Raw genomic sequence first — 16,026 nt, forward strand, 5'->3', positions numbered from 1 at the left:
GGAAGGAAAAAAATAAATATAATTTTATAGCACCTATTTTATATCAGCAAATTCAACTTCAAACTAATATGACATACCTTATGTTGCAACTGTTCAAAATTGTGTCCACCGACGTGTAAACACATTTGGGCCCGTGTTACTTAGTTTCTACGAACTAACACAAATGTTACCTTGCTTCACCACAAATTAAAACGATATCCATCAACTCCGAGTTGCTATACACGCAAGCCATTTTTGAGACTAACTACTAAAAAACTATTGTAAACACTATTGCAACGACGATTGTAAAATCGGATTTCAGTATTCGGAGTCACTGAACGCGTATTACGAATGACATTAGGGACTACAGTTGTCCAACTATGTAATGGTTGAAAGTACTACAACTTCATTAATTTTTTTTCGGAGACTATAAGGATTTTACAAAAAAAATTACGATGTTGACTCCATTTCTCATGCCGAATCTATTCCCAAATTTGTTTGGATAAATTGTGAATCAACCTGTATATAGTGTGGAACCAAATGGAATAAATTCAGTAAGATCCAATCAAAATAATCAAATAATTCATTACCTATTGAAAAATGCTAAGGTTTTAATATTGATTGCAAAAATTAGCAGTAAAAAAATAAATTGGACACTGTATGATCCACTTATCCAGATGCTCACGAATTATGCTTGTGATATTGTTGATGTCATTGCCTGTTAGCCTTGCCGAAAAATCGATATGTGTTATTACAAAAATTGATATATAACTGTAATTTGTCAGGTTTTTGGTAAGTCTATATTCCTGTTTTATTGATACGCTATTGCTCGGTAGATATGAGTTCTTGCCTAAATCCACTCAGCCAGTTTTTCAGAGGCGTACAAGTGATATTTGTTTTTTAATATATTTTGTTTGAGTCGGCCAGACATAATACCAAAATTTTATATCACCCTATATAACCAAAATCGGTAACGCATGATCGTTTAATATGTAATATTTCAAGAGCTCGAGATGATAAACCAAATTACAACATACTACAATGTCCAGTATCTGAATTTGTCTGATTATATTACCCAGATGTTACTTAATTTTAATATTCTTCAACTAATGAAAGTGTTACGACATATTATAAATACGTCTGAAACTGTTTATTTGCAACGTATCTTAATTTATTTCTCTATTCATTTAAAATTCTGCTACAGTGCTGTTGATTGATGTTTTTGATGTAAAATGTATGATTTTATTTAGCTCGTTGTGTATTCACAAGTGAAAATTAATAAAGAAAAAATGTGAATACCATTCTCTTTTAAAATGAAACTAATCCTAGCTAGTAAATACAGTTTATGAAATGAAATACGGTTCTTAAAGATGCTGCATATTATTTCGTATTTATTTACAATGTAGGTATCAATACTGAGTTCGGGGAAAATATGGTAACCCAGAAGACATATTAAGTGACCCTGTATTAAAAAAATATCCTGTCATTCAACTGATGACGTGATACTGAAGTTCGAGGTAATTCTAAGAAATTAAGTGATGTATTTAGGACAGAGAATGATACACAGTTACTCACGGAATTGTATTGCAGTGAAAGTAGTGTATGATTCTCAGAATCCAGAAAAAAATTGTTTCACATCATACACATGCCTGCAAAATGCACAGAAGAACTTGTAAGCAGGAGCCGCGGATATGTTTCCAAAATTGCCGAAGATGCTACCAGTTGCCCGCAAACTCTAGAGGACCAGCAGACTCACCACGGGAAGCCGATGCTGTCCACAGAGCAATTTCGAATTTCGGAAAATTCAATCAAATTTCAATAAAAAAATGGGCTGTATCTAAGAAAGCCAATTGTCCAGACGCTAGGTAGACTTCACTATAGGACCCCTCAAAGAACGGGACCGAACGTCTACCCTGGTACTTGCAGTTCAATAACCAGGAACGAATACCTGACCAGTACGACACAAACTCTAATTTCTGCTTTATATACAATCAATTACGAAATGCTCATTTGTTGTAAATAAATATGATAGGGTTACTGGATATAAGTGTCACCTCGCCCTAACTAACTCAATCCTTAAATAAAATATGTTATAGTACCATGAAGTATTTATTTATTTTTTTCTGACTACACTTAACTTAAGTTTAAACAAATTAAACAAAAGCGCAATAAATATTTTAACAAACGTTATCATTATGTACCTATTTAACAACAAGCTACCTCAGTCTAATATCTATAACCGCCATTCTGTTGGCTACCACTGGGCTTGGGGGCTAAGTACTGTCTGCTTGCGGCGGCTTCTGAGGGATCAGGACGGTACTGACCGTCATCGACGATACCGGCAGCTTCGTCAGCAGCATTTTGTTCCAGGGCCTATAAAAAAAATAAATACAGTGATACAGTGAAAATATGTTGCTATGCTCAGTTTTTGAATATGATATTTTTTATCTCTCTATTGGTAGATACATGTGAAAACGATTAGAATCAAGAACATTAGTAACAGTTTCTTTATCAGGAAAAATTGAATAATATAAAAAAGTGTGTCTATAACCTTTAACAAATAAGTAATAGATACATACACTATATAAAAAGACATCAATACTAAGTTAAGAAGCAAACAGGTTTGAAAAATTGTACTAATACAACAATGTTCAATCTATAAAGTAAATCTTTTCTACTACGGTTGGTCACCCTGTAGGATCCATAATTATCTGCGTACTGCGATGTATCCATTTGATAGTAACTTGTTTCAATATTGTAAACATACAGTGTTCAGATTTGATACATAGCTCACCTATCAAATTTTAATGTGTGGTACTATTTTGATAGCTGTTTTTTTATATATACAGGGTGCCTTAATGCTTAAGTGGCACTACACAGCCTATGACGATTTCTTTGAAGAGTGATTTTTTGCGAAATGGTATTAGAGATTTTTTTATCGAAAATCTGACAACGTAGCTTGGATTCAGTACCACCCAAAACTCTCATATATCAAGCATTATTATTGAGTTTCTATAATCCATAAAAATTAACAGTGAGGTTTAGAACTTTACTCTATGATGTTTTACTATTTTCAAGTACCTTCAGGGCATTCTAAATTTTTGAACAGCAACAAATATTTGCCTTTTGAAAATCTTCGACTACATGAAACATTAATAAATAAGTGAAACGTTAAAACACCATAGTTTTAAAGGGTATTGATGCTTCATAATTAGTTTTTCGTAAAATAATCTCTAATATAATTTAACGAAAAATCACCTTTCAAAACCCTCATTGTCGTTTTCGGTTCTATAGATGCATGAAGACATGTTGTATATAAAAAAATTGTCATTGAAATCATATAATATAGGTACTAAAATTCGGGAGGAGTATTCTAGATCAAATCTCAACATGCTGTATGTAAGAAGTTCGTGGATTTTTCTGGAAATATAATTCAGGAATACCCATTAATTTGCTCAACTTTCTGTTAGACCAGAAATTAGTTTTACCTATACTTATTGTTTATCAACCCCGTATATTTTAGTTACATCAGACATATTTTTTTTTTATTAAAGATTCAGCTATAAATATAATTATTATTTTATCACGTCTTGAAATAAAATTTCCACTTATGATGCAAGTGTTACTTTTCACAGTCGTTGCTTAAAAGCTATCTAAATGGATGTTCTACATTCTAGAAGTATCCGCCTCTTCAGCTTAGATTATTTGACTGCGACCCGCAATATTTTGCAAATCGAAAGGTATGTTATACGGTAGAAAAAAATCTATTAATGTTTTTGCAACAGTTCGCAGTTGCAATTAGATTGAAACGAAAGGATCTCTTAACCCTGTTTTTTTTATAAATGTCATTGTCATGGTTGCACAGGTACCAATATACAGAATGTGCACAAACTTTGCATTAGTAATATCTTGAAATTGCAAATTGCTGTTTAATATCAATAGTAATTAAAGTTGTTAAAACTTATTGAGGACTTCTGGGATCGTCCCCAACTTACATATTACATAAAAAGGGGTGAATAGTTGTAGCCGTAGATGGGGTGTCGTCCGCTTTTTTTGTGAAACTACACTGTGTGTATTAATAAGTGCGAATAAACATACTGAAATGCCTCACTTGTAAACGGAGGCAGCACTATCGGTGGAGCCAGCGGTCCCAAAAAAGTTTTCATGGTATCAATGTGATAAGTCAATCTCTGACTTTGTAAACGCTATGTATTACTTTTTTTATCAGTTCGAGTAGCCTTACCTTAAGAATTTCTTCTGGTACTGGTGGTGCTGTGGGGATGTGAGCTCCTTGGGGTTGGAAACCGTTTTCATCGGCAACGTAGTTGACGGTGTAAGCTTGGCCATCAGGAGCTACGAAAGAGTAAGATCCTTGAGCTATAACAGCGGCATCAGCTCCTGCTCCAGCAACGTGACCCGTTTCTTGCTGGGAGATGCGGTTTTCGGTCTCGAAACTAAAAATATCAATTAGTATCAATCCAAGAATATTTGATTGAACTTATTACAGCGGGTTTTCTTTGCATTGACTTGGAAAAACGAAATACTCACTCGAAGTTGTAAGTTCCATCACCGTTGTTGTCATTGTTGAGTCGGAGGATAGCTACAGGGGCAGCAGTGGGACCGCTGTAAGCGCTGACAGGGCCTGCACCACCAGAGGCAGATTTTACAGGGGTGTTCAGAAAACTGCCACTTCCCCCAGCTGAGCCGGAACTACTAGGAGGAAGATAGACATTTTCAAGACGACCGGCCGAGGTGGCTGCGACGAAGAAAAGTACGGCGAACTGAAAGAAAAAAAATTGTTAATTTATCACACAACGTTTAAATTTTTTCGATCAAATATCAATGTCCCATTTTTTTATAATTTAGAAATGAATGAAAGCACAAAAACACTTAAATAATACTTCAAAAAATGTTAGTAAATTAACTAATATAAGTCTCATCCATCTGATGCTTTTTCAAAACTATTAAATCAAATCCGACAATTTCGCAAAATTTTCGTAACCCCCCCAGCTAAGCAACTTGCATTAGTATCTCTCTACTTACATATTTCATGGTGGTGCTTGAATGATCGTGGATAAAAACCAAATGATACCAATTAAACCGTACTTTCCCCTTTTATACGCGAAGATGGTTCGAAGAATCACATCGGGACGATTCAAAGTAAGAAGACGACATGTTACAGATATGCGTACCCTGAAAATTTCGCAACGCATCTCAAGGCGATCGTGGCAGGTACTCGAGCAATTGGATCCGTATTTTATTAATTACACCTTCAAAGGTCAATATGTCGTTAATATTAAGTGGGTAAGTATCGTAAACAGGTGTAACATCTGTATCGTTTTGTGAATTTTGTAATAGCACCTTTGAATTATGGATACGTCTCAATCGAACCGCGCCATAAAGATGTTAGATAAATTTATTCGTGTTTTAGCACCTAAATCTAGTTCGAATGTTACTACAGTCGGTTTATTAAAAATTGGCATGAAACTTATACAAACGAAAATGCAACGTTGTCTTAACCACGTGAGCGAAGATAATGTAAAAATTAATGTAAAAACGCATTTTATAGTACTTATCGGATCCTATATTGTAATAGACAATTCAAATGGAAATTAAATTGAAGTTAGTTAAGTGCAAGACTTTGGATATTGCTGTTTTATACTCTCTTGGGAAAATATATTGTTCTCCAATTATAACAAATTGCTTTTCGATTCATTTAAACAGGTTTTAAATTAGAGTACCTACAAATAGCTACAACTATCTATTGGCTTGGCAATATTTAATATATTAACTACATATTTAGATTTGAGAACTTGCTCTTATTTTACCAGAATTATTAAGCAATTCAGAACTTGCAGGAAACTAACTTTTAACAAGGAAATAAGGATTTTGTTGAAATATTTGAAAAGTTGGTATAATTTTCTCTATTTGCGAGAATTTTTGCTGGAAAACCTTCAGTACATAATAAAAGTGTAGATCCCTAGATCTGGGCGCGGTCCGGAATATTTTCAAAATTGCAAAAATGTTTAAAAGATTTTGAAAAATACCTATTTTATCCGAGTTTTTTACTTATATCTTGGAATCTATGCATTTTGGAAGAATATTGAAGAGGAAAAACGTTTTAGAATTGAATTTTACACAATATACTGTAAGTTAAAAATGTTTAAATTTATTACCGATGTTGCAAAGTAGCAATAATTGATGAAAAAAGACAAAATAATCAAGTTTTTTGGATAATTTTTTAAAAATATTTTAATTGCTCCAAGGGCATTCAAATTTTGGTAAAAAAAAACTTTAGAGTATAATAAAACAACAGACCAAATTTCATTAAAATCGGTTCGATAGTTTTCGCAAAATAATTTTTTAAAAAAAGTGAAACAAATTTTTCGAATTTTCAAAATTGTGCAACATTTTGCCTCAAATAAAGCATCTAGATACTTGAAAAATTTTTCATATAGAAAAGACCGCTCAACATTTCAAATGGTTTTTGAAAAATTGAAATCGGTTGATTAGGACGGCTACAGTAAATTTTTAAAGTTAACATTATTTTTTTTTTATTTTTAAAACAATTAGATTACATTTATCAATTTGCAATTTAGTTTTTTTCAAAAATTATAATTTTAAAGTACCAGCCAGTGTCTATTTTTATAAAAAGAGTGGCCCCGAAAAACTGAGATTAAGATCAATCAATTAGGGTCTATCTAATATTTTTTTAAGTTTCGCATAACTCTGCTATATTTAGATAGCTCATCATAATTTACTAGTTTTCCGCGTTCCTATCAAATTAAATTAATTAAGGGTTTTTCTTATTTTTTGCGGATATATTATTAGAGATTAATTATTCTCGTACTTTATTCTAAATATCCTGCGTTCAAGGAAACATCGTAAGTCACTTATAACAAGAGTGACTGTCACGACAATTTATTCAATTAAAACTTAAAATGGCGCTCTAATGTGCTTTTAAAATGTCAATGATGCAGACAATTTTAACTAGCGTTAAATATAATTGCACCATCAAGGTGTCGAGGATGAAGATTTCTGTTTAGGTGGCGACTTCGAATATTTCTTAAAGAGAATAAGGTGCTAGAAAAAATGCAGCAATTTTGTATTATTGAGATATTTTTTAGCAATGCGAAATCAATTTCTGTGAATTATTCTCGATTTATATATCGATTTATTTGTTTTTGTTTTCAATTAATGACAAAAATTTGAATATTTGACATAGATATTTGACAAATAGTGAGTGAAAAAAACATAAAACATTTACCTGAATCATTAATTAATAGATGAGAGAAAGAAAAAAGTAGGTTACCGCACATTTTGCAGAGAAATAAATTACAGTGTTGCCAGGTGTTGCCATTTCACTAGATCTAGTGATTTAGGGAAAACTTTTATTATAATGTTATTATAATGCCCTTTTCCAGTGATTTTTTCACTTTTTAAGTTTTAAGAGTGACAGAATATGTTTTGAATATAATTACATTTTGATAAATTATGACATTTTTAATATCATTTTCATTTTAAAAGTAACATCAATAATTTCAGTATATTTTTTAGAATATTTACAGTATTCACAGTATATTACTACAAATTGTATTATTCTTTCATAAATGCATTCACTTTAAATCCTTGTCTTATAAGGAATATTTGTATTCACAGAAGTTCATCATAGTAGTGGGATGTTAGGTACTTGTGCATGTAACTAAGTCATATTTAAACTTTTCCACACGAAACACTTTCTGATAACAGTTTGCAGATAATCTAAAATACGTAAAAGTTCTTTGCAGAAATAGCAGTATGAGCCATGTACTGTATGTCGATTAGTTGATGCCCTCGAATGGTGTGCGGAGGTTCTGGTTCCACAATCTTCTCTTCAACAGCTTTTTTCCTGCTTTTGCTATTTCTGTTCTAATTCCCCTTTTGGTCACAAATTTTCCTTTGTACCGACTCTATTCTTCATCCGACATTTTATAGGTTAAAGCAATCAGCTGTGCGAGCGATCAGATAGCATAATGTATACCTGTATACATGACAAGGACTGCCAACTTACAAATAATAAACCCAGCATACTCGTGCGCTGTAGCCAAGTTTCTGTTGGAGCTTTTAGCATTTATTTATGCATATTGGTTAAAAAAAAAAATTGAGAAATTCAAATATATGATTTTAAGTATTGAAATCTCGATTTTATTCGATGTCTACAAGCAGGTATCCCAATCTACTAGCAGTAAATGTATATTAAAGCGCTTGTGCAATTTCACTCAACGTTTTTGTGCGTAAAAACGGTTGCCATATACCATTATTTTTATCAGTATGCCTGCGTCTAGGAATATAATATGGGTGTGTTACTTAATAATTACCCATCGGTTCCACGAGCGATTTTAATGCTGCGGCATTACATACTGCTACCCATAAATTTTACAGGCCCCGATAATTGGTACCATAAATTATACCTAATCATTTTAGTGGATCGGTGAATATTTTAAGGCATTCGGCGTGGTGTTTACTTAGCATCAATAATTGCGAAACAGAAACCAATTTACAACCCATTAATGCAAACGGGGAATAAATTAATCGGCAGCGCGGTATGGATCACTGCATTTGTAAGTAAGAATAGAATTGTTTATATTATTCGGAGAGAAGGAAAAGTTAAATTGGTCTTTTTTAAAGAACACAAATTTGTGTTGTGTTCTATTGATTTTGTGCAAATAATTATCTGAATAAAAATAGAAAAAAACTAGAAATTAATTCAATAAACTATTGCCAAAAGGATCAGCCATGGAATACTTTACGTTAAACATCTTCAGAGGTATTTAGTTGTCTAATTTTTACGTTACTTAAAATGTTTAACACCCTATATCTCGAAAACTAAGCTTTTCGGATATACATAGGTTTATACAAACTTTCTTAAATGCAGTATACAGGGTGTTTGAAATAAAACGAAGAATGTATACTTAGAATTATTTTAATAATAATAAAAAAAAGACAAGCAACCGTCCTCACCTGCCCACATACCTACCAATACTTACTATTAGAAAGTCAATTATGAATAGTTACTAGATTGTACCTGATGATATACTTAAAAATAGGCGGAGCTTTCTTTTAATGGAGGTCATTAAATCTTTTTTGAGAGACAGCCTGTTAACATTGTAATTAAATTAATTGAAAGTATACCAGAAAACAATAAATAATTGTTCCCACATATGAAATAGTTAAATAATAGATAGATATCACTTGACATCAGTAGCGGCTCTTCACTTCCATATCAGCCAGGGCGGAAAAATTTAGGTACACAGTATTGAAATAAATAAATAAATATAATTGCGAAAACTATCGAACCGATTTTAATGAAATTTGGTGTGTTGTTTTATTATACTCTAAAGTTTTTTTACCAAAATTAGAATGCCCTCGAAACAATTAAAATATTTAAAAAAATTATCCAAGAAACTTGATTATTTTGCCTTTTCTTCATCAATTATTTATTGCTATTTTGCAGCATCGGTAATAAATTTAACATTTTTAACTTCAAGTATATTGTGGAAAATGCAATTCTTAAAACTTTTTTCCTCTTCAATATTCTTCCAAAATGCTTAGGTTCCAAGATATAAGTAAAAAACTCATATAAAATGGATATATTTCAACATTTTTGAAACATTTTTGTAATTTTGAAAATGTTCCGGACGTCGCCAAGATCTAGAGATCTACACTTTTATTAGTTAAGTGAATCTGACAAAAATTTTACGTTTTAAATTTTATGGTGATAAACTGTTAAAAGTATATTACCCTAAATCACCAACGACATAAAAGTTTCCAGTAGCTAAATAAATATTCACTACACTGTCCATTCTCTAGTTAATTATTGTAGATCAAATTAACCATGACCACCTCTGTAAACACTTTACAGATGTAGGGGCGAGTTGCGCGGATCCCACGTATTCAAACAAATTTTGAAAGTCGAGTTAAATGCACGTTACAAATTTAACACTTTCTGTTTAATGTGTTTCACAATGCTAAATGTCTATATTACAATGTAAACTAAATTTTAAATTAATTTTTTTTACTACGAAAATTTCTAGGACCACCACTGCTTGACATATGTCCAAAAGTTTCTGGGTGTAAAAAGCCAGTGACGTACTGTCAAATACTTATTACATATTTTTTTTACTTGAACAATTTTAGGTTTTGATTAAAATCAGGGCATATTTTTTTATTAAATCTTTCTTTTTCGGTTGGCATAAATAGCTGATATATTTATAATTGATGGTTTTCTTACTCCAAACTGCCACACGTAATGATTAGTAAATAGTCGACATAATTGCACCTATTAATTAACAAATGTACTTCGAATACGTTTAATTATTTCATCTGACAGTATAATTATAAAGTTTCTCCGTAACGTATTAAAATTAACTCGTAAATTAATAAACTGCGACCGCCATTGTGCCAATTCGCGTAGTTATTTAAAAGTTTAAATACGGCAACCAAAAATGCAGACAAGTAAATAATTAAATTAATTAAATTATTTTATGGAACGATATATTCAAAGTTTCCGCTATGTGCAGTGCTGAAAACTGTAATTTTCACGATTTTAATTAAAGCACCGGTCAGGATAGCGGAAGGGAATACACAGATTATAATTTTAACCAAGTAGGTACTTGGATGTACGAATAGGAATTAATACAGTGTGTTAATGAGCTTACGTCAAATATTTTTGCCACATGGCATGCACATACACATAATTTTAAAATCTGACTTACCTCAACATTGCAAGGAGCCAACTTTTGAAAACTGCCGATTTTCATGGAAGATGTTCGACGTACCCACCATTTACTTGCACACAAGCTTCAGCGCGACGTATTCAATTCGCTCGCACGCACGTTCTCGACGTCATTGCCACGTCCTCTCGAATCGTATGCTTCGGCAATACGATGTCGCAGTTGGTCGATGTCACGAACTTTCGTGGAATACACAACACTTTTCACAAAAAGAAGTCTAAAGGGGCTGCAGCGGCCTATCCAGCGATCGAGAAAAGTGAACGAGGCTCCGTCATGCAGTAACCACATACACTGTGTCCACCTAGTGCGCGTAAGTCCAATATCTAGGTTAATAAAAGATATAACTTATTTTTTTTTCTACATTGTTGCCTACTTTCCTGAGTTGCACAAAATGAAAATATATTTGCATATACAGGGTGTTCAGTTTTTCCTGGGCAGGTGCCAACTTAATTTTTTTTAATGGAAACCTATATTTTTTATGGCATTGTCGAATTCTACGTGAAAAATTAACGGGACTTTGTGTTATGATCCCTATTAAAATATTGATAGTTTTCGAGATAATCGACTTTTAATTTTTTTTTTCTTATGTTTCGTCACTTCTAGTAGTTGACATAATTATGGTTGTATGACAGCTAGAAATTATTTTTTTTTCGGGACCTGTAGAGTGAAGATGGCTCTTTCAAAAAACGTATCAAAAGTTGACCTGCGATGTACAGGGGGCAAAAAAAATCGTGCCAAACCTGACAGTTTAAAATTTGAAAAATTTGGACTTTTTCAAATAGAACACCCTGTGTTTTATGATTTCATTAGATGCTTTTCTGTAGAACCTATAATTTTTTAATAGCTTTCCCTATACCTAAGTTTCGTAGTTTTTGCAAAAAATAAACATTTTTATGTAAAATTCCGGATTTGCGCCCGTTCCTTTGTCGGGAAAAATATTGTACCTAAGAATTTTTTGCAAATACTCGCCGCGATAAAATACATGTATTTCAGCAGTTCCAAAACAGTTTTAAACACATTTTTAATTAGTTTTTTTCTCTATGACCTTAAACTTTCGATACAAGTTTGTGACATTTAGTTACCTCAGTTTTCGCTGATTTTTCACCCCTTTAAATTTTTGGCGTAAGTCCATTAACACCCTGTTTTTATTTTAATCAAATCCGAATTCAAAACGTTCCAAAAATGTTATATTTGCCTAATAACATTTTAAAAACGTTTTGAGAATATAAATTCGCTGTATTTTACGCAGATACAGCAAATATCCATATTAAACTCAAACCGTAACTTCAAGAAGACCCTGAGCGTCAGCAACTCACGTTGGCAACTTAAAAAGCATTCGGTAATGCCCGTAAAACCCATGAGGATAATGAGAATGTCGTGACGGTGGCTACGGTAGCGGCGCAAACGAGGATAGTTTTGAAACGGTTCATTATTGCAGTTCACCGATCTTTCTAAGTAGTTCCGTTGATCCGCCAAACCGACTGCAATTATCTGGCGACCTTCGCCCTTAAAACTACATTTCAAGTTGTTATTGGCATCGAATCACGAAATGGTATTCATTTTATTGGCAAACGACAGTTCGCTGATTGTTAGTAAATTACTGGTTCAATTAGCCCAGTCGAAATGGATCGATTTTTACTTACAGCATGTTCTAAAAAAAAGAACGCCGCTGTATGTTGGTGTTCCTAGAAGTACAGACCATTTATAAAAAAATAAAACCTAACGTTAAACTTATTCAAATGGTTTCCAATGCGACAACACCCCTACTAAACGCAACTGAAGCAATTTATTTGTGTGGTTTTCCCTCTATCGACGCCAACAATTATATTTTTAGCACAATATACCGTTTTAAATTTTAACTGTTCTTTGTAAAAGCTACTTATTGTTGTTTTTAAAAGTATTACTACAAACGATTTCAACCATTATACATTAATACATATTTTTTGGAAAATAGTAATTAAATAAATGGAATAAAATAAATTCTCACTGCAGAAATATGTGCAGGGTAGTTCAGTTACATATAAATTAAGTTTAGGGTGTAAGGATTGATACGGAACAAAATATCATTTAAGAAGTTTATTTTACCTTACCATTCATTTTCTGCAATACTGTGTCATGCGCAATGCAATACAGCCGCTGTATATTCATCATCTTAGTAAAATTAATTTTTTTCTAAAAAATCCCTTTTTCATTCATCTCTAGAAAATTTCTACAAGTTGGCAACACCGCTACGTGGCTGGGATAACGAGGAAGAGTACGAGATTCCAATGAGGCAACTCGGGCAAAGGCACATGTGCTCAGTGTTGCCACAGGTACGATAATTTCAGTAAAATACCTCCCATAAATATGATATTTTTCAAATTCCTACCAAAGTAGCCATATTTTTCTTAATTGAAAGATGACGTGTATATTTTAAACTCGGTAAAAATTATATTTTAAACACTCCTATGCGATTTTACTTTGTTTTATCAAATCGCTAAACTTATATTATTAGAAAAATTAACTATGAAACAAGATTTCATTTTTGAACAGTACTTAAAGATTGTTAAAGTGATTTTTTCTTAATATATGGTCCGAAATTAAGTATTTTCAATCACTAACAACTTTTACTATTAAAACTACGTAAAAATTACTGGTCACTGGTCATTTATTATCCACTGTTCTATTTTTTCTACTCATCTACCAATATTGTACATTTTTATTTTTTATTCTTATTTTTATCCTTAATATTTATTTAAAAGTCTTTAATTTTGTCAAAATTAAAAATTATTAAAACAATCAGATTAAGATTACGTTAAAACACAACAATCTGTTTCACCATCTTAAATTGGCGTATTTTTCACTACATTTTATTGAACAATTACATTATCTCGAGCGTAGACGCAACAATTTGTCATTGTTCGTTGTAAACAATGTTGGTTGCCTGAGCTTGTGTGGCTTCTAATCATTCTAATAATACGCCTACAGAAAAGCAAAGCTTCAACTTCAAATAGCATCCCGGATTTTGGTTTTCTAAACATATGATTTCTAAATTATTTACTTATATCTACGTTTTAAAACAAGTTCTTTACAAAATAAAAATAAAATTGTTGTCGTGTTTGTTACAACACACCTATTTTTTTGTCTACAGTGCTTTGTTAGATTGTAAAAATAATTGTTGCTAATACATTAGCGCTTCTTAAGTCACTATTTTCCCAACCCAGCAACAAACAGCGGACAAGATAATACCTACTATACAGATAAAGAGATCTGGCAACGCTGTCCGTACCTACTTCAACCGTGATGGATTTGATGCGTATGCGCCACCCAATATGGCCGAACACATTCCAATGACTTCCAATGTAGTCGTAGCGACTCGTCCGAGTTCGCCGCATACATCGAGTTTTCCAGTCGTCGGTGAATATTCCCAGTATAAATTCGGTATTCGCGTATTATAAGTTTCTAGTATGGAATGGAGTGATGAACTTAGTTTAAAATTAATAGACTGCTATCGAAGCAATCCTATACTGTGGGACCCGAAAGACAAACATTTTAAATTATCGAAAAAGAAAATGGCCGTCTATGAGGGTATAGCCGATGAGTTTAATTGCGACGTTGCCGAGGTGAAGAAAAAACTGGAGAGTCTGCTAACTTCCTACCGACGAGAGAGACGTCGTGAAGGTACCGCCTGCCCCGGGATGGGATCGGAGGAAGTCTATCACTCGAAATGGTTCGCCTTTAAAGCCATGCAGTTCTTAAACGATAAATTTAGGCCGAGGAAATCGCACAACACTGAAACTGTACTGGTAAGTAACAAATTTATTACCTATAAAAAATGATAGTTGTTTATTTACGAAATTTGATATCACAAATTATATGTACAGGGTGTTTTTTAAGTCTGTATCACTGGTTATTAAAAAAATATCACTTTTTATTCAAATATCTCTTGAGATGTTTGCTCAAATTGACTAAAATCGGGCTAGTGATTAAAGGCAAAAATTCACTGAATTCGCATACAAATGTGTAAGCCAATGGTGGAGATACACTCCAAGTCACACTAAATTTCCTTGAGGCTTCAAAATTTTGGAGTATCTCATGTTATCTACCAATTTAGCAAACTCTTGCCTTTAATTTTACATTTAGGTACGCTTAATGAGTCCCAAGTATGATCCTGACGGATTAGATTGTTACCAACCCTGATGCAATATATGCACGTAGTTTTGAAACTCACCACACTAAAACTTACTCATTTAGTTACAGGAGGAAAATAATTGTTTTGAGGACAACGAAGAAGCACAAAACATTGCACAAAAACAAGAATATACAGACGATGATGAAGATGCACTTGAAGAAGACGATACTACACAGAGTTTAAGTGCTGGGAAAAATAAACGTAGAAAGTTATTCGCCTCGCCTAAACCAGTCTTCAAAATACAAGCTCACGAAGATCCACGCATAGACACCGCACTGGATATACTACAAACTATTAAGGAGAAAAAACAAATCAGAACCGAAAAAAATGAATGTGTCCTTTTTGGTGAATACCTGGCAAGCCAGCTTATGAAGTTTGATGATCACACACGTGCCATTGTTAAACATTCGATAGGAAATATTCTATTCGATGCCGAAATGGGAAGATATCGGAAAGGGCAAGATCTTTTTCCCAACAGAACACCAGTTATGACGTCGACACATTCACCAACGCCTACTGCGGTTTCACCAAGTTACGACCAGCAGGATAACAAGTTCATAATCGGGACTTGGAGTCATAGTGGAGAGATCTTGGAATAAAGGTCCACATGTATGACCTTTGTTATCTCCAACTGTTTTATTTAACTACGACCAACATGATAATAATGAGACAACAGTGGTTTACACCTAATATAATGTAATTTACTATTAAGTACAAAGTATAAATAAATATTAATAAAATTCGTATCGAGTTTTCATCCCATTGTTTTCTATTGTATAGTCTTTCCGAACATGTATAAAAACGCCTAGCAATAAAATTTAATAGGTTTCAGACGTCCCTAAAAAAGTCTGCTATAATAAACCAAAATTACCTGAATCACACCAAATTCCGCACTGCACTGCTTAGCAATTTGTCAACAACAAAAATTTATGGCCCAGTTGCCCAGTGCGGCTGTGTTTGTGCGTCGTTTGCCCGCGCGCGCGCTCTTCAACTGGGCATATCCATTTCTACCACTCCCACGATTATTTTGACCAGACCTGTACATGGGTATGGCTAAATAAATATGGAAACAAGTTTTTCAAATATTTCAATGCCGACTGGCTG

General features: G+C 33.0%; 2 protein-coding genes across 2 annotated transcripts; one reads left to right on the plus strand and one right to left on the minus strand.

The window, feature by feature from the left end:
- Window positions 1-2,176: 2,176 nt before the first annotated feature.
- Window positions 2,177-5,106, minus strand: LOC108917201 (endocuticle structural glycoprotein SgAbd-2-like). Its single transcript, XM_018723685.1, has 4 exons — window positions 5,023-5,106; window positions 4,528-4,760; window positions 4,223-4,433; window positions 2,177-2,352 (listed from the first exon to the last, which is right to left on the minus strand). Exons 1-4 carry the CDS (start codon window positions 5,029-5,031, stop codon window positions 2,206-2,208), a joined length of 600 nt encoding a protein of 199 aa, XP_018579201.1. The 5' UTR covers window positions 5,032-5,106; the 3' UTR covers window positions 2,177-2,205.
- Window positions 5,107-14,197: 9,091 nt separating this feature from the next.
- On the plus strand, window positions 14,198-15,567 carry LOC108917222. Its single transcript, XM_018723713.1, has 2 exons — window positions 14,198-14,536; window positions 14,985-15,567. Exons 1-2 carry the CDS (start codon window positions 14,198-14,200, stop codon window positions 15,519-15,521), a joined length of 876 nt encoding a protein of 291 aa, XP_018579229.1. The 3' UTR covers window positions 15,522-15,567.
- The last annotated feature ends 459 nt before the right edge of the window (window positions 15,568-16,026 follow it).

This window comes from Anoplophora glabripennis, unplaced genomic scaffold, assembly GCF_000390285.2.
Source record: "Anoplophora glabripennis isolate ALB-LARVAE unplaced genomic scaffold, Agla_2.0 scaffold41, whole genome shotgun sequence".
NCBI lineage: Eukaryota > Metazoa > Arthropoda > Insecta > Coleoptera > Cerambycidae > Anoplophora > Anoplophora glabripennis.

Coding starts and splice junctions, on each gene's coding strand:
- LOC108917201 (XM_018723685.1), bottom strand. Junction 4,434..4,527: donor GATGGAACTTACAACTTCGA/GTGAGTATTTCG, acceptor TGATATTTTTAG/TTTCGAGACCGAAAACCGCA. Junction 2,353..4,222: donor TACCAGAAGAAATTCTTAAG/GTAAGGCTACTC, acceptor TTTTTTTTATAG/GCCCTGGAACAAAATGCTGC.
- LOC108917222 (XM_018723713.1), top strand. CDS start 14,198: ATGGAATGGAGTGATGAACTTAGTTTAAAATTAATAGACTGCTATCGA. Junction 14,537..14,984: donor ACAACACTGAAACTGTACTG/GTAAGTAACAAA, acceptor TTACTCATTTAG/TTACAGGAGGAAAATAATTG.